General features: G+C 53.6%; 1 protein-coding gene across 5 annotated transcripts; it reads left to right on the top strand.

Annotated features, from left to right (window-relative positions):
• The first annotated feature begins 949 nt into the window (after positions 1-949).
• MCL1 (MCL1 apoptosis regulator, BCL2 family member) lies at positions 950-19,016 on the top strand. 5 transcript variants are annotated; one of them, XR_016442867.1, is made up of 6 exons: positions 950-1,553; positions 4,429-4,676; positions 6,772-6,884; positions 9,471-9,573; positions 17,905-17,988; positions 18,608-19,016. XR_016442867.1 is itself a non-coding variant. In XM_090050689.1 (4 exons), the coding sequence occupies exons 1-4, from the start codon at positions 1,013-1,015 to the stop codon at positions 9,496-9,498; spliced, it is 930 nt and encodes a 309-aa protein (XP_089906815.1). In that variant the 5' UTR covers positions 950-1,012; the 3' UTR covers positions 9,499-19,016. The 5 variants fall into 5 exon arrangements, 2 of the variants coding, with proteins under 2 accessions (XP_089906815.1, XP_089906816.1); XR_016442866.1 differs by having other exon boundaries at positions 17,902-17,988; XR_016442865.1 differs by having other exon boundaries at positions 9,471-17,988.
• Positions 19,017-21,467: the final 2,451 nt, after the last annotated feature.

The raw sequence follows: 21,467 nt of genomic DNA, 5'->3' as shown, positions 1-21,467 counted from the left end.
GATGCACTTCTTTGATATAGTGGTAAGCCTTTTTAGTGATGCTAAAAGACTCCCAGCGGGGGTGATGCAGGCACATCCCCTGGAGATGTTCAAAAGGAGACTGGACATACCTTGCTGGGGTTATTTGCCCCCAGCAGTGTTCTGCCCAGAGCAGTGGAGCTGGACCCGATGGGCTCATGAGGTCCCTTCTAGCCCTAAACTCTGAATCTAACTGTGCAGTATCTTAATACTACTGCACGTTAGTGTATAAGCACGGTTTCTGCCCCGCACGCTACCATACAGCGTTATTACTAACAACTTATAACCTGCATGTCACCAGGTGCATCTACACGAGACCTAGTAAATTATTAGGTGTCATGTCGATGCACCCAGTGACACCCTGCTCTCTGCTCAGTGAATCCCAGAGGCTGCTAGGGCTTTGCTGCCAGACCTACAATAAATACGAATAATAATAAACCACCGATCTGTGCCTGTTTGTGCTGTCCCAGCTGCGTTTTTTTCTCCCTCACCACGGGAAAAATGTGGGGCTCTGGGTTTACCGCCCCCCTGTACTGCCTCTTCCAGCCAGCGGCCTCAATAGGTGGAAAATTCCAGCTTCAACCAGAGGCCACTGCTTTCCCATTACATAATGCGGGGGGTGAGAAACGCCGACATTTGGAAAAGTGTAGGCTCCGCCCCGCGGAATTTTTCCAGCTCTTTCTAGATCCCTCTCCAGCCCCGCGGGGTCTTCCTCTGTGTCTGCCCCGGTACCCCCCCGGCCCATGCCCACCGCCATCAGCGACCACCCCCCGCGCTCCCCTCCACGTGCCCCCGGAGAAGCCCACGCCCCATCCCCGCCACCCAACTACCCCCTAAGCCCCTCCCCCTCCCTCCATTCACAACCTTGTCCCTGGTCCTGCCCCCCGACGCGTGACGTGCACCGCCAGTGACGTCTTTACGTTCCATAAAGACAGCGGCTCCACCCATCGGCCTCCGCTTTTAGCTCCGCCGCGCCGCGATCGTCGCTGCAGCCATGTTGAACCTGAAGCGGAACGCTGTGCTCGGCCTCAACCTCTACTGCGGCGGCGGCCCTTCCATGGCCCCCGCGTCGCCCGCGTCGCCCGGAGTGGGGGGAGGCGGCAGCGCCGGCTCCTCCGCCCCTGCCAGCCCCGCCGAGGAGCCCGCCGTGCTGCTGGGCGGGGGGGCGCCCAACAACTGCTCTGAGGCCCCCCGCTCGCTGATTGGCTGTTCGCCGGCCCCCCGCTCGTTGATTCGTTGCCCAACGGCCCCCCACGCGCTGATTGGCGGCGCAGAGCGGTGGCGGCCTGAGGAGGAGCTGGACGGCTGCGAGCCCGAGGCCGAGGACGAGCTGCGCCGGGCCTCGCTGGCGCTCATCGGCCGCTACCTGCGCGAGGCCGCGGGCGCCGCCGACCCGGGCCCCGGCGGCAAGAACCTGTTCAAGGGGCTGCTGGGCGCGGGCGGGCGGGCCGCGGAGCCCGGCCTGGAGCGAGCGCTCGACACGCTGCGGAGGGTTGGCGACGGCGTCCTGCAGAAGCACCAGCTAGCTTTCCAAGGTGAGGGGCCGGGAGCGGGGCTTTGGTGGTGGGGGGCGGGGGCGTGGTCGGTGGGGGGGGGCTCCGCTGGGTGGAAGGGCTCTGCAGGTGGGCCCCTGCCATCCAAGGGTGTTGTGGCGGGGCGGGACGCTGGACCCTAATGGGGTGGGGAGGTCTAAGGGGAGCTGGGGGCGGGGCCTCCACGTGGCGGGGCGGGGCTCCAGACTTCTGGGGGGATTCTGAGGGGCCCCGAGGGGGCGTGGTCAATCCTGAGGGGTAGGGCAGGGCTCCATGCCCATCCGTGGTGGGGTTGCAGAGCCCCTCAACCCCCTTCCAGGTTGCCCCACCCTTCTTGGTGGAGGGTAGGGGGTGGGGTGCTGCAAGTCATCCCTGTCCTGGTGGGGTGCTGAGGGAGCAGAGATATCGAGGGGGCGTGGTTTTCAGGCCAGGGGGCAGGGCTCTGCATGTCACCCCTGTCCTGGTGGGGTGTGAAGGGGCAGGAGCTCCTCACCCTGCTATGTTGGGGGCTTGGGTTAGGGGCAGGGCTCTTGCCATGGTGTGGTGGGGTGCTGAGGGGCACTGAGGGTGCATGGGAATAGGGTGTGGGTGGGGCTCTGGGGGTGACCTCTGCTATGGGGGTGTGGCTGGGTGTGGCTAGTACTAAGGGGCAGGGCTCTATTGGCTCCTCCCCTCTGCCATGGTGGGCTGCAGTGTTATGTGGGTGGGTGGGGTGGGGTGGGGGGCTGGATGCCTGGTGCAGGCTGTAGGGAAGGGCAAGTCGCGTCCAAGCTTTTCCCATCTACACAGGGGTGAGGCTTGTCCAGGGGGCTGCAGATACGGCTTAATTTGGGGTGTATGGGTGAGCCCTGAGGTTGCCTGGTCCGGGGCAGTTCCCCTTGCACTGCAGGACCTTGGCTGCAAGAAGCATCTCTGGGTTGCAAAAATGAAACTGAACTTTATTCACCTTGTGGGGGTGGGGGAAACCTCTGGGTTACTGATTTACTGCCCCCCCTTCCTTCCCACATCCTGCTTGGCCCTGGGTGCCAAATAACAGGCTATTCACTCATAAACAGACTTGACCAAAGATCAGCCAGTCGGGATGGGGCCACCTCGTTCCCAAGGCTGGGCCGAGCTGAACTCATGCATTCCTTTCCCTGAATCACTTTAGTTTCAGCTTATTTTAGCCCCTGACACCAGCTCTGTGCTAAACAGAGCCTTAAATAGTTACAGAAACTTGAAGGCAAAAGATCCTGCCTGTAGATTGGGTTGGACAGGTGTTGGGTTTTGGTAGCTAATAGCCATGTCTTGGGTTTCTAGTGCTCTCTGAAGGGCAGGGTCTGCCATTCATTCCTCAGTGTTTTGAACATAATGATGTAAAATGAGACTTCTGGGAGGGGAAAGAGTTATTGCACTAAGCAGCTAGTTTTTCAGCCATAGCCTTCATTTCACAATTCTTTTGCTTAAGTGACACAGTGGTAACCACCAGCCTGTAAAGGTCTTTGAAGTGATCCTTTTGAACAGTGCTATTCCTAGGATAGGAGTATCCTTGCCCCTCTACAGCAGTGCTACTGGGATAGGAGTATTCTTGCTTCTATACCACAGAGCATGGGAAGGTAGCATTTAAACCTGAAGGGTGATTTATAGCAAAGGCAGTTAGAGAGGGTTTATAGAATTATGGATTCCATAAAATCTTAAAGCGATTAGAGGACGGAGATGGGTTTTTTTCTTTGACTTTAAGGGCCAGGACTAGGAGCAATTGCCTCAAGCTGCAGCAGGGGAAATTGAGGTTGGAGATGAGGAACTTTCTGTTGATGGGGGTCATCCAGCTGGGACAGGCTTTCTTAGGGAGGTTGTGGCATCTCCATAGTTGGAAATACTCCAGAGCAGGTTGGACAGAGATTTGTCTGGGAAGATCCTGCCTTGAGCAGGGGTCTAAACTAAACCCCATGCAGTCCCTTCCAACCCTGCTTTCCCTGTGATCTTTGGTTTAAAAGGAAATGGGAAGAAATTTGATCTTCTTGAAAAGAACCCTCAGCTCTCCTAACATTCAGGGTCTCTAAACCATTCAAGTATTCAGATTTTCCATAGGGTACTTGACTGAAGTATAAAAAGGCTTTAATCGGGCTTCATTCCATGGGAACAGAATTAGCCGATAGATATGTGGCTGGCTTTTGGCCAGTTGTATAATCTTGCCTGAGTTCTGGGTATGTTACTGGAGTAAGCAATGATTCAGGGCAACAAACTCCATTGTGGTTGTTGAGAAGCTAGTTTGAGGAAGCATTCTGCCAACTTGAATAATAACAAGAAAGGTTTCGGTTTCTGAAATGCACGTCTTGTGCTTATTCATGAGGAGTTCCTTTAGGTCAAAATGGTCAGCAGTTATCCTAATAACAAAGAGATGCCTCTGTTTCACAGCAAGCCAGAGTCTTAATTCTCCTAATGTAAAAAGTTTAAATTTTTCAAGTAAGGAAGCAGTCATGATGCTCTTTCCTCCTTGTTTTAAGTCTTGTGGAACTTTAAAATTTCCACGCAAGGCTTTTTGCAAGACTGACAGGCTGCATCTGACTACTCCAGAATTTATTGCAAATCTGTAAGTGTGTGCAGCACTTGGTCCCTTCTTGGAAATCATTTCATGACAGTGACCTAAATAGTTACGTTAATTGTTCATTAAAGCCTCTGGGCTGAACTCTTGCCTATGCAGATAGTGACTGCCCTGTATTCTTGCATCTTTTGGCAGAGGGGGTTTGCTTCTCTAATTGGCCTGACAGTGTTCGTAGGAAACCAGCTAATGTTTGACTGCAAATACTTTGCAAAGACCAGTTTGTGTGGGGCTCAGGAGCATGGTACTTGTGTAGTTCTAGCATGTGCTTGTTTCTGATGCTGTTCTTTTCCTCAGGGTTGCTCCGGAAGCTAGAAATCAGGAATGAGGAGGATCTACAGTCCGTATCGGCAGTTGCAACCCACATGTTCAGTGATGGGGTAACAAACTGGGGGAGAGTGGTGACACTCATCTCTTTTGGTGCCTTTGTTGCAAAGCACCTGAAAAGCATAAACCAGGAGAACTGCATCAACACATTGGCAGGGATCATCACAGATTCGCTTGTGACAGACAAGCGAGACTGGCTAGTCAGCCAACGAGGCTGGGTAAGTGAGATGCTGCAGGTACTGAACGTGCTTAATGATTATGCTGTCCCTCAGCCTGGTAATGTTGTCCTATCCCCACCAAACTGTGTGACACCTAGGTGTGTACGCAGGCCGAGTTCCCATGCTGATTTAATCCCTGGCTGATGCAATGCAGGCAGGCTGCACATTTTATAGTTTTTAGGGTTGGAAGGGACCCGAGTAGATCATCTAGTCCGCCCCCTGCCATGGCAGGAAAGAGTACTGGGGTCAAACGACCCCAGCAAGGTGTTCATCTAACCTCCTCTTAAAAACCCCCAGGGCAGGAGCCTGCACCACTTCTCTTGGAAGTTGGTTCCAGATCCTAGCTGCCCTGACTGAAGTAGCGCCTCCTGATATCCAGCCTAAATCTACCCTCTGCCAGCTTGTGACCGTTGTTCCTGGTCACTGCTGGCGGTGCTTGGGGGAACAGGGACTCCCCCAATGCCTGCTGATTTTTTCCCCCCCCGACTAGTTTATAACAGGCCACTAGATCCCCCCCTCAGCCTTCTCTTTTGGAGGCTGAAGAGGTTCGGGTCCCGTAGCCTCTTTTCTCATAAGGCCTGCCCTGCTGTCCCCTGATCATGCGAGTGGCCCTCTGTACCCTCTCCATGCTGTCCACATCCCTCTTGAAGTGCGGTGCCCAGAACTGGACACAGTACTCCAACTGTGGCCTGACCAGTGCCGCATAGAGGGGGAGGATCACCTCTTTGGACCTGCTTGAGATGCATCTGTGAATGCACGACAAGGTACAGTTGGCCTTTCTGACTGCCTCCCCACACTGCTGACCCATGTTCATCTTGGGGTCGATGATCCTTTACCCCCTCTGTGCTGACAACCTGTTCCCCAACCTGTAGGTATAGTGCCGGTTGTTCCTCCCCAGGTGCATCGCTTTGCACTTGTCTGTGTTGAATCCCATCCTAATCCCATCCTATTCTCATCTGCCCGCGCTTGTAACCTGTCCAGGTCCAATTTGTAGCCTGTTGCTTCCTTCTAGTGTGCCCACATCCCCCCACATCTTAGTGTCATCAGCAAATTTGAACAGGGTGCTTTTTACCCCCTCGTCCAAGTCACTGATGAAGATGTTGAACAGTGCGGGCCCAAGGACCGAGCCCTGCGGAACCCCACTGCCCATGTCCTTCCAGGTTGAGAAGGACCCATCCACTACCACCCTCTGGGTGTGGCGCTCCAGCCAGCTGGCGACTATTTGACTGTGTGGGTGTCGACACTATAGTCCCCCAGTTTCTTAATGAGAACGGGGTGAGAGACGATGTTGAAAGCCTTCCGGAAGTCCAGAAAGACTATGTCCACTGCTACCCCTGCATCTAACGATTTGGTGATCTGATCATAAAAGGCCAAAAGGTTGGTCTGACAGGACCTGCCACTAATGAACCCGTGTTGGTTGCCCCTAAGCATGCAGTCCTCTGCTGGCCCCTCGTGAATGTGTGCCAGAATAATTTTCTCGAACAGCTTGTCTAGGATGGAGGTAAGACTAACTGGCCTATAGTTTCCCAGGTCCTCCTTCCCCTTTTTGAAGATGGGAACCATGTTGGCCCTCTTCCAGTCCTCCGGCACCACACCAGAGCACCACAAGTGCTCGTAAAGCCGTGCCAGGGATCCTGCAATGGCCTCAACCAATCCCTTTTAGAACTCTAGGGTGGAGATCATCCAGACTGGCTGACTTGAATATGGCCCTTGAATATGATCCAAATGATACAGGGGCCTGTGCTGTTGGTTGCATGTTGAGCACTCTTCTCCCATTAATTCAGGAGCACTTAGGAAAAACAAGTGGATGTATCCCCCCCACTTTGAGCTGGAGAGCTGGGAGGAGGTTGAATTCACTTGCTTTGAGCTTCTTCTGGGTTCAGGTCCCAGTTCCAAACCACTTCCCCATATCTGTTACAATGCAGCTCCTTGTTCCTTTCACTGATGTAAGCCTCCCTTGACAAGGTTACTTTGTAATCATTGTTGTGCTGGTGTGGGAACAGTAGTCATTCCCCAAGGCAAATGGATTGTGAGCCCCAGAGAAAAGTCTGGGTTGGGTTGGTGGTGAAACTAATACTTCAATTCTTTCTTCTAGGAGGGATTTGTTGAATTCTTCCATGTAGAGGATCTAGAAGGTAGCATCAGAAATGTTCTGATGGCCTTTGCAGGCGTGGCTGGACTGGGAGCGAGCTTGGCGTATATGATACGGTGAGCCCCGGAGCATGGGGTCAGTGACTGAATTCCAAGCAAGCTAGTACTTGGGACTGGAGCTAGTCACCTGCGCGCTTTCAACTGTGGAGTATTTACGAATATGTTCTTGAGGGATCGCATCTGGGAATCCCATTGGTCCTCTTGCATACAGGAAGGTTGTCATCCAATCAGAGTGAGGATACCAACAAGGATTTTCTTTTGCTAACAGGAGCAGAAAATGGAGGGATAAAAAAACAAGGACAGTATTCTACTTCTACCAAGGCAGAATCGCAACTGAAAGCATAAGAGGACTAGAAATAGACTTTTTTTTTTTTTTTAAATCCCAAAGGGTGTTCTTTTTTAAATCCCAAGGACCCCCTAAGCAAGTCTAATACACACACCAGCAGTTCGTTTTGGTTTTCTTTTGTTTTTGTCTTGGACTTCTGGAGGCTATTAGATTTGGAATGATGGCCGTGTGTGGAATAGGTTTCATTTTAATTTAGCACAGTCCTGATTGTAGGCTACTGGGGAATAAATAGGGCCTTAGCATTCATTAGGTTTGGAATGACCAGCTTTCTTGTTGAACTAGAAGCATTCGGATGCCAATTGCCACATACATTCCATGAGCAATAGAAGGGTACATACAGTTGCCTTGAAAGCCAAAAGCCCTGACCTCCTTGTTGTAGTTACTTTACTATTGATAGCCTGTAAAAGGCCTCAGCCTATTGTATGTTAGCTCTCTAGGTGGTAACAATTGCCCCCTCAGATCACAAGAACATCTGAGGCTAAAGATGAGGTGGGGAGTGGATTTGTAAGTATGTAAAAACTTGTGGGTGGGGAGGCTGTACAGAAAGAACCATGTAAATGTCTATGAAACTGTAGCATATGTACATTTTTACAAAGATTTATCTCTTTTTGATAAAGGTGGTAATGAGGGCTCTTGAATATGGCTCCAGAATCTTGACCGCTTCCCAGACATTGTAGCATTTTTCTATAGCCAAACCTTCTCTCTTGACTTGCCTTCCAGAAGCTCTCTTCCTTGTGGTCTAGTAACAATACTGGCCTTCCTTGGTATAGAGATCAGGAACCCAGCTGGTACTCTGTGCCCTGTCACTTTTTCTGGCAACCGTTTAAGATCCTAATTTTATTTTTTATCTAGTTCAGGATAACTTCTAACTTTTGGATGCCCATCCTGGCAGTATCTGATGACATCTGTTTCCTTTTCCTTTTGGATTAATTTTTTAACTATTTCTTAAAGACCCAAGTCAAAGGTGAACTAGTACTTGAATGTAACAATCTCTGCAACAATAAAAACAGCTGAGTTGGATTGAATCTTTGATCAATACTATGCATCCCGTAACCTGACAGTCTAAATTCAGTCCTTCAGCAGGTTAAACTTCAGCCTGGACGTGGTTGGCAGGGCGATTGGATGTTGAGTTTTAGAGCTCTGTTCAGCAGCTGGTTTGTTACCTGTTCTGTAGAGCCACTTCACTTGAATTTGGTCTGAGTGAGGTTTGAGTGCAGTGAGGATTAACCTGCCTAGTGCTGGAAGCTAATGTAAAACTAAATCGAGGCTAAACATGGTGCTAACATGAGGCTTGCTTATTTACTCAAATGAGCATCCTGGGTTTGTCAATAAATGATGTTTTTCTGTTCGGTTATGTGGTAGCAACTTTTTTGTTGTACTTTCTTTACATAGAAGCTAAGGCAGCTCTGCTGAATTATAATCCCAAGACTGTTCTACTCAGCCTTGGACCTTTCCCCAGGAAGGTCTGACAACCCACCAGCTTATGCTGTGATCCTCCAAGAGCTTTGTCTCCTCGCTTCCAGCTGTCCCTAAACTTTCTGCAAAGGGTCTTCACTACAATGGGGATCTGAGAATGGCTGGGCTTGTGTCCCCAGGCATGCTGCAGGTTCAAGGGAGCCTGTGCCCCCAACTACCAGCTTGCTCTGAGAGTTAAACAAATTCAAGAGACCACAGTTCTGAGGAGGAGGGGGTTGAATCCTCACTTTAGGTAGTGGAAGCTGCTCTTCAGCCCTTGCAGGCAAGACATGCAGCACAGACATCACACAGGGCTGCAGGAAGGCGTTACTGGTTGCAGCTAGTGGCTGAGCCCTGCTTAGCCACAAAGGGAGCGGCTGGTTTAGAGCCTGAATGCACCATGGCTGCAACTCTTATCAAGCTTTTTTATTTGAAGGGTGTCAGGTTTTTTTCCATCAGCATTTCCTGCGCTGCTTGAATGCCAGGCTAAATTGTGTACAAAGCAAACATGTTCCCCACCTTCTCCAGGAAATGTGCTTGCTCTATTAGATCCCAGCTCCTCTGCCACTTGGGCTGGTTGGTATGCTTTCCTATGCACAGTCTCAGTCTCCTATGAAAATAAACCACATAAGCATGTGACGTTTGGCCTCTATATTTAAACAGCCCCTAGCCAGGGGCTTCTATTAATTGCACAGTAGAGCAGCCAAGTTGCAAGATAATCTTAAGTTCTTGGCTGGAGGGAAAGGATCCTTTTTATTTCCAAGTCAAGGAGACCTCAAACCATGACATGATGAATTTATCCTAAAGCACAGACCCCTTCCCCCTCCCCCTCTTCACTGCAGACTTTCCTGTGGAAGTGGATGCCGATAGAAGAATGCCTGGATTCTGAGACAGCAGCTTGATAACACTGCCACGTGACCCTTTGAGGCTCTTCTCTAAAACTGGGTAAGTGCTGGAGTCTTGGCAGCCTTTGACTTCAAGCAGTGGTTCTCAACCTTCTTAGACATGAGAATCCCCTTGTTAAACTCCAGGGCCCCCTTGGAAATCATCTCACACCTTTCACCCTCAGACCTTTCACTCCTCTTTGAGACTACCAGAAAGTACCAGAGCAGCCCTTCTGTTGCAAAGAGCTCAGAAAAGCCACAGCAGAGCAGGATGTTTTTAACACTACATGAAATCTTTAGGTTTATCTTGTGAATCACTGTTGCATGCCTAACAGTGCAGCCATTGCATGGCAGGCACCCTTGAAAGGGTCTCAAAGCACCTGGTTGAGAATTGCTGACCTCCCAGCTTGTGTAGAGGAGGGACAAGGGCATAGTGCATGTCCAGTGCCTTTTAGGTCATGCTCTGTCCTCCACCCCACTGCTCTGAATGCACAGATGGGTCCAGCTGTCACTGAATGAGGTGGATAGGCCCAAGATGTCTGTCCTCTGTGACATGGCCAACCACTCCTGCATGCAGAAACCCAGTGGCCTGGGTGTGGGGTTTTTTTCCATCTATTTTTAAGGCTGCTACTACTTGCGCTCCTCTGACAGCCCAGCACCCTCATGCAAAGTTGGGACTTTGCTATGGAAACATGCAAATTTGAAGCTTGTATAGCAATCTCTTTTTTTTTGCATAGCTAACCCCCTTGCAGCACTGGGCTGTTCCGTTTCTAGGTAATGGGTGTCAAGTGGGTCAGAGCTGTTTTTGCTTCCTGGTAACATGCTGCTGTTAAGGCTCCAATACAAAACACTGCAACTTTGGTAAAGGGAGGGTGGAAACTTCCTGTCTGTCTTTAAAGGGCCTCAGCAAACAGACTCAAAAGATCAAGTCTATCCTTTATTGTTTTATTTTTCCCTTTGGAGTGTTGGTTATTAAAACCTTATTTTATTATCCAGGCTTTAGCCTTACCTTTCTTCTTGCATCTGATTCAAGTGGTTGGGTTCACTTTATTTCTGCCCTGCCCCCCCCACTTTTCTAAGTGGTGCTCTAGAAATGTCTAGACTAAGGGTGGCCAGCCTATGGCATGGGCAACCTTAGTGTGCAGCAGGGAGCAGAAAGCATATTGGGGCAGGGAAGAAGTAGAAAGCATAGTTGCAGAACAGGTGGCAAGCACAGGGCAGGGAGCAGAAAGCAGAGTGGTAGATCAGCTGGGGAGCAGATCTGGTGGGGAGCGTGATATACAGCAGGAAGAATGGAAGATCGATCAGGGAGCAGAAAGCAGCAGCAGGTTGGATGGGGAGCACAGGTTGGAGTAGAAAGCAGAGCCGCAGGTCAAGCAGCAAGCAAAGGGCATGGAGCAGAAAGCAGGGCTGTAGATCAGGTGGGGAGCTGAAAAAACAGTGGCACATCTGGTAGGTGGAGTGACAGCAGAGCAGATAATCGGGGAGCAGAAAGTGGATAAGGCAGCAAGCATAGGACAGCAGGGAACAAAGCGGAAGAGCAGATGAGGAACAGAAAGCAGATTGGATGGGGAGTGCAGGTCAGGGAGCGGAAAGCAGTGGCAGATTCAGGGGGAGCAGAAAGCAGAGAAGCAGATCGGGTGAGGGCTGTAGGACGGGGAGCTCCCCTTCTGGCAGTACCAGAAGGTTTGGGGTGGACTCTCCACAGTGCCAGATGGCTTGCTGGTAAAGGATGTTTTAGTGTTTCCCTGACACGGAAGTGTAATATTTACTTGTACTTTGAATCCTCCACGATGAAAAGCAGCCAACAGATAAGGGCCGTAGCAAAGGCCACCTGTGAAAGCCTCCTTTTACCTGTTGTCTCCCCTAACCCTCCTGGGTGCAAGATTCCCCGGATCCTGCTGCTCCCAGCTACCTTTTCAGTTTGGGCGGTGTAACCCAGCCAAAAGTGCTACAGCTCAGTTTGTCAATACTGCCTACAGGATTTGGATGTGGGTGGGGTGTCCAAACCCACACAGCCACTTTGAAACTCTCCACTGAGCTCTGGACTCCTGAATCTCCTAGAGCTACTAAGGGAATGGAGAGTCACAGCTGGGACATCAAACGAGGCTGGTTCTCCCACACCCCGTTGCTGGTTGACCTTTCTGCATCCTGCACTTAATTGCTAGAGGAATTTTCTGTGACTTTTTAGGCCTTGGGGGGCCGCCTTCTTCGCTCAGTATGGATCCCTTGAAACCCAGCTTTGCCCCTTGAGTCCTTCTCCGTGCCCTCTTGTGGTTAGTTTGGACCAGGAGGGCACTTGCTTTGCATCTTTGCCCAGCTCCAGTGGGTCTCCGGAATGGCTTGGGGCCTGCCAGCTAGTAAATATATCAAGATTTAAACAAGGCAGGAGCCTAGATGGGAAAGTTCAAGTTCTTGCAAGCTGCTGTGGTTAGAAACGCGCTGCAGAGGCAAGGATCCTTGTATACAGGGCTTATTTATAACCCAGCTGGGCTTTTGTCTCCCAGGGCTTTGGTGGTACTGACCTAAGGTTCACCACAGGGGGAATTATCCAGCAAACGAGTTTTTAAGGTTCAAGTGCCTAGCGACAGCGTTCAGTGCTTGATGTAATAGTTTCCATGGTTCCAGACTGAAACCATAACCAGGCGGCTGCCGTGGCCAGCTCTGCTCCAGCTCCCACGTAACGTCTCACCCGTTGGCTCCGTGCACAAAAAATTATGCTTTGCAAAAGCCCAGCGTGGGACCTATCGTGGACTTGTTCCACGTGGCTGCCTCCTGTGTTCTTGCTCTTTGTTGATGGAAGGGCTAAGGGCAGGCAGTTTCCTAACCATCCCATCAATAGCAGTGCTTAAATCATGCTTCAAATTCTTGGGTGTTGTGCAACTGTTGTGCAAACCTCGCTGGGGGGGCATGATTCTGCTCTTGATGGGCACAAGGGGCTAACGTGATCGAGAGTCAGGCTGCCACTTCCATGGGAACCAAACACGGAAACAACCTAATCCAGCTCCTTCTGACCCACAGCAGATAAAGGATTGGCCCACGAAATCTATTTGATCTCCCAAGCAATGAGGCTTCCATCACTCACCGAGGGATTAGGCTTTAATTATTTATCTTTCTCTCCTAGCTGTGGTGATGGCTGTGTTGGGACAGTTGGTTGTAGGTATTTAGGTGCTTGGCTTCCATTAATTTCAGTGGGAAGAGGGTTCTTAATACCTCTAAAAACCCAGGTCCTCCTGCCCCATCATCATCATATCTCAATGTGCCCTACATAGGGCAGTATTATTATCCCCAGGCAAGAGGTGAGGGTATGAGATGGAGCAACTTAACCTCCATATGGGAACACATGCACCTTAGAGCAGTGCAAGTATAGGGTTTTTTGTTTTGTTTTTTGTTTTTTGAGTAGCTTTAACAGCCTGGGTCCCCCATCCTTCTCTGCCCCCCATACCTGAACACCTAGCACCCATAGAACCTCCCAAGGGAAGACCTGATGCAAATGCCTCCATGGCCTGCTGGTTAGGCCACTCAATGCCATCTGAGCAGAGGAAGTGGTGGGCACTTGTGCAGAGAGCTCTGAGCCTGTGCCTTGGCTCCAACCCTGCTGTGGTGCCTCTTCTGCAGGCACATCTGCCCTCCTTGCTGTTGCCTGCCTGGCGGCTCCAGCCTGCGCATTCCCCTTCCCTTTGGCTCCTGGCATTTGAGAGATGCGTTCTTCGAAAGCCCCTTTGCTCTGTTCTGCCAGCCAGCAGGTGTGGGTGTCACAGTGATTCGCAGCACGTTGGTTGGGAATCCTCCCCCCCGCCCTCATGGGCTCCAGGCAAAGATAGATACTGTCCAGCCGCAAGGAGCTGAGCTTTTCTTATAACCCTAGAGCACTGGGCACAGCCAGCTCAGACAGGATCTGGGCGGGGGGTTTCTGGACCTCTTTTAACTCCCTGTCCTGAGAGCAAACATCCCAAGGCTTCCCAGATGGTAACAGCATTGCTGCGGGGTGAGATCATTGCTGTGGTTGTTCCTGTAATGAGAGAGACACCCAGGGCTTGGCAAAAAAAACAGGATCCTTCCTGCAGAAAGGGAGGAGGAAGCAGGGATGTTTATTCTGCCACCCGTTGGCTTTGGTTCCGGGCCAGCTGCGGTGGGGGATGTGGCCTAGGGGCCTTGGGCGAAGCGCACACTGCTGCGCCTGGGCCTTGCCTCCCAGGGACCCTAGGTGTGAGAGCGGATGTGAGACTGACCCTGCTTGTTCCATGATTCTGCTGTTATTCAGCAGGAGAGGGGCCAGAACCAGAGGTGTGCCCGCGGACAAAGTGCTGGTGCCTACCAGGCTTCCACTCGGGGTGGCTCCAGTGTGGCAGTGATTCATGTGATGCCTTCCTCGGGTCCCTCATAACCATATCCCAGGGTCCCTTCCTCTCTCTAGCCTGGCATGTTAGCTGAGTCGATTCCCCAGGGAGAGTCCTGACCCAGATCCCCGCCCAGTGCAAGGACTACAGTCCATTGTATGTGCAGCACCTGGTACAGGGACCATGGTCCATTATGTGTACAGTGCCTGGCACGGGGACTGTGGTACATGGTGTATATAGCACCTGGTGCAGGGATCATAGTCCACTGTAGGTATAATACCTGGCACAGAGGCCATGGTCTGCTGTATGTATGGTGCCTGGCACAGGGGCTTTGTTTTGTTGGGTGTACAGCACCTGGTGCAGCAACCTTGATCTATTGTGTGTGCAGCACCTGGCACAGGGACTGTGGTCCACTGCATGTATAGCACCTGGTGTGGGGACTGTGGTCCATTGTATGTACAGCGCCTGGCACCTGATCACTAGATGTGCCTTTGTTAGCAAACAGGCTCTCTCTGGGGCCGTGCTTCAGCACTGGCCATCTTTGTTTCCCTTGTAACCCCTAGCAAAGCGACAGCCCTGGCCTTGGGTGTCGGCGCAACTGAGAAATGGGGAGGAAGGGCGGGAGGCGTGCAGCGGTTGGGGGATTGTGGTGGCTTCTTGGAATTGCTGCGTCAGCCAGCGCTGATAGAGGCCCCAATGCGCTTATCAGCACTTCCACACCAGGGGGGAGGCGGGGGCCAGGGCTTCCCAAAGCTGTTTAGCTCAGATTAAAGATGCATAGAGCCCTGTAGAGTGTCCAATCCCTGCTCTACAGGTAGGAAAACTGAGGCAGGAAGCTCTGGGAATGACATTGCCACCTAAGGGAGCTGGTGCTATGGGCCCTCAGAGCCTGGCTGCTGCACAAAAGGAGGAAGAAAATGCACCCAGACAAAGGGTGCTGGGAAAGGCAGGGCACGGACGACAAAGCAGTGTCTCAGCCGCAGCCTAGCTGGGGCGGCCAGCCTGACCTCCATCTGCTTCCCATTGCAGCAGCTGCCCCTTTTGTTTGCCCCCCCCCACCCCCTCCAGGCCCAGGGCAGGTGGGGCACTGTGTAGAAGCAGCCACCAGCCCTGGCTGGCCAAGGACCACATGCACCCATGTGGCTCTGATGTCACACTGGAGCTAGGGGCCACATGCTAAGGCCAAAAGGGTCACATTAGTCCCTTGCACCCGCCTCAGCCCCAGCTGATGGAGCTGGCCAGGGGCAGCTTGCGACATCCCAGCTACAGGATCAGCCTGGCAACCTCACGCACAAATCACGCGGCTTGGGCGCAGCAGGGCCTGCGGGATTGTACATGTGGGCAGCTGCATCTCTAGGCTGCATCTCACGCCTGTCTGATGCCTCCCATGCACTCAACCCACGCCAGGATAGGAAGCCCCCCCTGTACATGCATGCATGCACACAATAGGGTGTGGTGGGGGTGAGAAGCATTTGGTCTGCTTGGGCCCCTTCTCAGCACTGATGCTGGCTGTGTCAGGAGGCCTCACCTGTGTTGGCTGCCCTCCCTGCCATGGGGTGAGGCCTGGCTGCTCCCTGCTTGGGCATCCCCATGTGTCTGCACCAGGAGCTTCCCCTGGATAACTCCAGTGTTGCATTCATGCTGGCCAGTTAAAGCTGGTGGATGTCACCAGATGCAGCCAATACTGGAGGACTCTTGGGTCCAACCCAAGGTCATGACACTGTTTCTGCGCCACGCACTGTACATACAGTGGACCATGGTCTGTATGCCAGGTGCTGTATGTACCATGGAAGATGAGGGGCTTTCCCTCCCTGGCAGTGGCCCACACATGGGACATTCAGCCCCTGGTAGATCTTACTAGGCTCCATTTCCCTGTGACTCTAGTTCCGGGAGCCCTGACACAGGACCACGGGCTGCCTCTCTGGGACTGGATGGGCCCGCTGGGGACACTGAGGTCTCTCCAGAGGATACCCTGAGGACATGATTTGTTGGTGCTTGGCTGTGTGTGAGGGAACCTGGGCTCATGGGGATCTCTTTAGCATGTTGGTGGCTCTCACTGGGTGCATGAGCACGTTCCTGGCATGAGATGAGTGCTAGGGGATACTCTTGGCCTGTCCTAGCACCCCGTATGCCTGTGGTATCACCTGCCTCCCTCAGGGTGTCGGTGATGTTGGATGAGTATTTGGGGGCTCTTGTGTAGTGTGGGGTATTTGTGGGACTGAAGCAGTGTCCTGGGGGACCGTTGTGTGCCCAGGGGGACCTGCAGCAGTCAGGTCCTGCCGTGTTTTTTTGTCTCCATGCCCTGTGAGTCAGTCTCCCCGCTGGCCCGGAAGGTGGGGGAGATGGGGGCAGGGGGCAGAGTTGGCATTTAGGCTGGGTGACTAAGCCAGGCTGCATGAGTGACATGACTTTCCAGCACAGGCTGCAGTTTGTAGCCATGTGGGAGGGGAGGGGAGGTCTCACAGGAAACCCGTGGCCTCCACGGGGCTTTTGCCAGGCTGATTTGTGTGCGATTTGGTTTCCGTGTTTCTTTGGCAGCGAGGGAGGTGCAGCTGAGAGCAGGGAAGCCCCGGCGCCCCCACCCAGCCTCAGGGACCATGCCCCCCACCCCACCCATCCACACCCAGCTCCTGCTATGAGGTTGCACCCAAGAGCCCAGCCCTCAAATGCCGGGTGCTGCCCAAACCCTAGAACATAAAGCATGCCTTGCTCACAGTCCAGTTGAGACGGTGGCTAGGAGGGGAAACAGGCATGTGGGGTGGCAGAGCCAGGCGCGGAAGCCAGGCATCCCGAGACCCTCAGCCAGGGGCTCTCTCCACCTGTTGCTGGCACCTTGGAGACGCAACCTAGCTGCCAGCACATCTATTAATCCTATTATAAAGATGGGAAAACTGAGGCATGAGTGGCCTCCCTGTGCTCAGTGGTGGCACCTGCCCTCCCAGTCTGCTACGTGTGTCAGGGTGTTGTTAAGTCTCCCTGAGAGGCACTGGATGTCTGAGGATGTGGACTGGGCTGTGCCAATGCTTCTGCTGGGACCAAAGCCGGACTGTCTTGGCTTAAGAGTCTTGCCCCTGCCCTCAGGGTCAGGCTCATGCCATATTTGGGGTTAGAAAGGGATTTTTACCCCCTGGTGAGATCAGTATGGTCACTGTCTGCTGCGGGCTTCTTGCATTATCTCCCCCAGGCAGCCATTGCCAGGTGTCCTCGGGGCCGGGGCCCTGCTCAGAGCCAGCCGTACTGCCCTGGGGCTGAGAACCCCTGCTCTCGTTTCATAACGGGCTGGGCCAGTGCAGCCCCAGCCCCACAGAGCTCAGCTCCCCTCTCTGCAGCTCCCAGGATGCCAGGGAAGAAATGCAGCTGGCTTTGGGGTGGCATGTGCAGGGCATCCCCAGGGCTCCTGCTGCTGTGCAGCTTCCTCCTCTGCAGTGTTGGACACAGTCTTCTTTCCCAGATCTGCTCTTCTACCCTCGCCTTAGCAGGGCCCTGTCTCCCGCACAGCCTGGCGTCAATGCAGCAATGGGGCTTGATAGCTTAAGAGACCCCTCCACCCTTCTGTTTGCAAAGCCCAGCTGGAAATCCTCTCTCCCCAGCATACCTGGCTTAGAAAAGGCATGGGGATGTCCCAAGCTCTCGGTTGCCCCCAGACCTAGTGGCTCAGCTACTCTGAGGCTGGATCTCAGTCTGCCGGGTGCTGTGCGTAGCACAAGGGAGGGCTTCATGCGCTGATTTTACTCCGGGTATTTCCCAGGCTTCTGGGCTGTGCTGGTTGAACACCCCCTTCCTCCCTCCCATATATCAGGGGGTTTTTAAGTGTCCCTCAGAGGCACTGGGTGTTGGCTGAGGATGGGCATAGGGCTGTGCCAATGCTCCTGCTGGCACCAAAGCTGGAGGCTCCTGGCTAGAGGGTCTTTCCCTTCTGCTCAGGGTCAGGCTGATGCTGCATTGGGGTTAGGTAGGGATTTTATTTGTCCCCTGGTCAGATCAGTATGGACCTGGGGGGTTGTAGCAGGGCCATAGCCTCTGTTTCATGTATTAACCTTTTGCAACAGCAGGACGTTGGCGGCTGTGGTTTCCCTGCAGCAGGTTCTGGTGTGATGGCTGTGTAGTTTCGGGGTTGACGGCCGTCTGATGCAGAGGTGAGACGATGGGTTTGTCTGGGATGGTTTGGACCGGGTTGGACTAGATGTGACTCTTGGGGTCCCTTCCAGCCCCATGGCTCCATGATGGACATCACTGTAACGTCAGCCTGGCCCCATCGCCCCGTGCCACTGGGCTTGTGCCAAGCCGGCACTGCTGCGGGCATTTGTGTCCTTGCACAAGGTGGAAGGGAATCAGTGGCCTGAGCAGGCCTCTGTGGGGGGCTGGAGTTGCTGCCCCCCAAACTGGGCCAGGCCGTGGTGTCGGCTGCCTGCTGGCTCCTTCGTGCTGCTGCCAGTTCCTCTTTCAGTTCCTCTCACCTGCTCTGTCAGCCGCCCCCGGACTCTGGAGGAGGCTGATGGTTGCACAGCTCAGCTGAATGCACAGGCCCTGCTTTCAACCCCCAGTGGAGGCTCGCTGCTGACTGCACAGCTTCCCCACGAGGCATGGGGGAACCGGCTAGGTTTCTAGGATGGCACGAAGGCAGGGCATTCTCCCTGGGTGCCAGGGCTGGTCCAACCATTAGGCGAATTAGGTGGTTGCCTAGGGCACCAAAATTTGGGGGTTGCCAAAATTATATGCAGAACAAAATAACAGGAACATCATTCTAAACAACAGCCCTGGCCAGCTACAGCTCCACCTTGGTCTAAGACCTTTGGTTCGGGAAGGAGAAGAAAAACCTCTGAGAAGATCTCGGGAAAGATCACTAGAATCACGACTCCTGCCTTTCCACCTCTCAAGCGGACTACGACAAGGCTGACACCGTCATCCTAAAAGATGAACCCCTCCTCCTGTATCATCTTACATCTCCTGACACCGATTTCTTTCACCTGCCTCCTCCCTTCCAGCCACCTTTTTTTTAAATGTAAAGCACCCTAGATTTCATCAGTTGCGTTTAAGATTTTGTCAAGTGTAAGACGACCAAAATACATTGGGGTTAATGAAAAGCGTGAAACTCTATATTTTTTTTTATTGGTGTTTTTTTTTTTTCATTTTGAATATCAAATAAGTACAAGTTCATTCTAGACTTCTTATTTTCCTCTATATTGGAAGGGGTGGGGGTGCCAAGGTACACAGTTCACCTAGGGTACCAATTCGCCTTAGACTGGCTCTGCCGGGAGTGCCCAAGTCTCTTGGCTGGACCAACAGGGTCAGGGCTGGGAGAGATGCCCAGAGCCAGACCCCTGCTGGGGAAAGAGCCCAGGAGTCTGAGCGGGGACGAGATGGGACATAGGACTCCCAGCTCCTGTATCTTAATCTACTGGCAAGCTTGGTAGGATTGAGGCCTGGCTGCTTGGGATCTGCCTGGCTCATGGGTCCAGGCTTGGGAGGGCAGCTGCAAGAGAGACGTGGAGTGAGGCCTTCCCAGATGTATTTCCCCTGGTGCTTTCTGCTGCTCTGGGGTGTCTGTGCTGGGGGCTGCAGATAAACATGAGCTCCTGGCGCAGCCCGTGGGTGACTCAGGGTCATTAATCTGAGGTTCATTCTTTAATGAGCAGGGGCTGGATCACGACTCCTGGGTTCTTTTCCCAGTTCACTTCCGTTCTTCCTCTTTTTGCTCTTCGGCACCCCTTGCTCCACCATGGCTTAGGAACACCAGGGCATCTTTTCTTCTTTTTCTTAACAGTACTGTATGAACACTGTGCCAAGCGTCACATCAGGATCACTTCACCCACTGATGAAATGCGGCTGGTTCTGGGGTGGAGCCGCCAAGGCCCACAGCAACGCTGGCCCAGTTAGTCCTGCATCCCATCTCCAGGGGCCACCATCTCCCCACTGATGCCCCTTGCTGCATGCTGGATTCCAGGGTTCTCCCCCCCAGCTCTGCCCCCTTGGCCCTGTGGAGAGGCTTCAAAGCCTTTTAAGTGCCCCCCCAGGGGGCATGGAAGCCAAACCCCAGGCAGTAATTCCTACCTGCAAAGGGCTGGAGCTGGAGGGGGGACTTGGAGGAGGATGAGAGCAGGGTGGGACCCCCACCCCAGGGGCAGAAAGGGTTTACAGTGACCCCGGGGGGGGGTGTTATGTCTCAGGCAGAGCCTGTGTTGGTGCAGCCTGAGTTCCCCTTTGCAGAGGGGTGAGAGGCTGCAGCTGCAGCTGGGGAGATGCTGGAGGAGGGGAAGGGAAGCGGAAGCCGGTTGCAAGCGCCATCCCGGCCAGCGGATGCGGGGGCCTTTCTTAGAAGCCCGAGTCACGGCGGTTCTGCGGGGGGGCACCCGCCTTCTGCTTCTGCTTCCCTCCCTGCCAGAAATGCAGCCACCAGGGCCTTGCTGGGGTGGGGGGAGCCCTTGGATTACAGAGCGGGCCTGATCCCAGCCCACAGGTGATTCCAAGTAGTGTGGCCTAGTGATGTCTGCTGCTCGGTGCCCCCGGGAGAGATGGCCCCAGGCTGGGCAGTGGGGACAGGCCCCGGCCTGGTGCCAGGGTGTTGCCAGCTCTCCCCTTGACTGTGCCAGGACCCCGAAGCTGGGGGGACCCCTGGCTCTGCCCCTTACAGTTCCCCCTTGCCCAGGAGTCCTGGTGCCCCCACACTGCACTGCACAGCTGGGGAAAACCACAACCTGCCCCTACCCCCACCCCCTTGCTCTAACCCCTAGGTCCCCCTCCCCGCCCATGGGGGCGGTGCCCCTTGCGTGCTGATTGGCCCAGGCTGGGGCGGAGGAGTTCTGCCCAGCAACAGCACAGCCAATAGCAGCGGGCGAGTCACATGGGGCCGCTTCTTGGAAGCGGTGTAGTCACTGTGTGGTGGAGGGAACTGAGAGCGGCCCTGCCCCACCACCCCAGAGCCAATCGGGCGGTGTCCAAAGGGGGCGGGGCTGGGGGGGCAGCACTTCCTCTTGCCCTGGGACCCGCAGGTGGAGACCCCGGCCGGGCCTGCACGTGCAACACGCGCACACGTACGCAGCCGTGCACACACGTACACACACAGACAGGGTATGCCCCTGATTGCACGTACGCACACATGCACATGTTCACCCGTGCATGCATGCACGCACATTCATGCACAGGTGCACACTTGTACATGCATGCACACAGACACGTATGCTCACCCATGCACTCATATATGCATATGCACACGAGCGCACCCATGCATGCACACACACACTTGCACACACGTATGTACACCCGTGCATGCACACATACATGTGTGTACACCCATGTGTACACACATACTTGAACACATTTGCACACACATACACACCCACATGTACACCCGTGTGTGCATACATGCACAACTGTGCATGCATGCATGTGTGTGTGAGTGAAGTGTCACAAAGGCAGTGGGATTGTCGTGGCCTTGATCCCGGGTGGCTGGTGAGGGGGCGCGGTGCCCTGGTGCCAGGCTGGGCTTGAGGCCGCGGTGACACCTTCCGTGTATGGGTCTGCGTGTACACATATGTGCATGTATGTGTATCTGCAGGGCTGCAAGTGTGTGCATGTGTGCCTGCGTGTGTGCGTGTTCTGGCGGGGCTGTGTGACG

Source organism: Crocodylus siamensis, chromosome 6, assembly GCF_052110815.1.
Source record: "Crocodylus siamensis isolate JL-2025a chromosome 6, ASM5211081v1, whole genome shotgun sequence".
Classification (NCBI taxonomy): domain Eukaryota; kingdom Metazoa; phylum Chordata; order Crocodylia; family Crocodylidae; genus Crocodylus; species Crocodylus siamensis.
The sequence above is the reverse complement of the archived record's forward strand: the minus strand, read 5'-3'. Positions and strand labels throughout refer to the sequence as shown.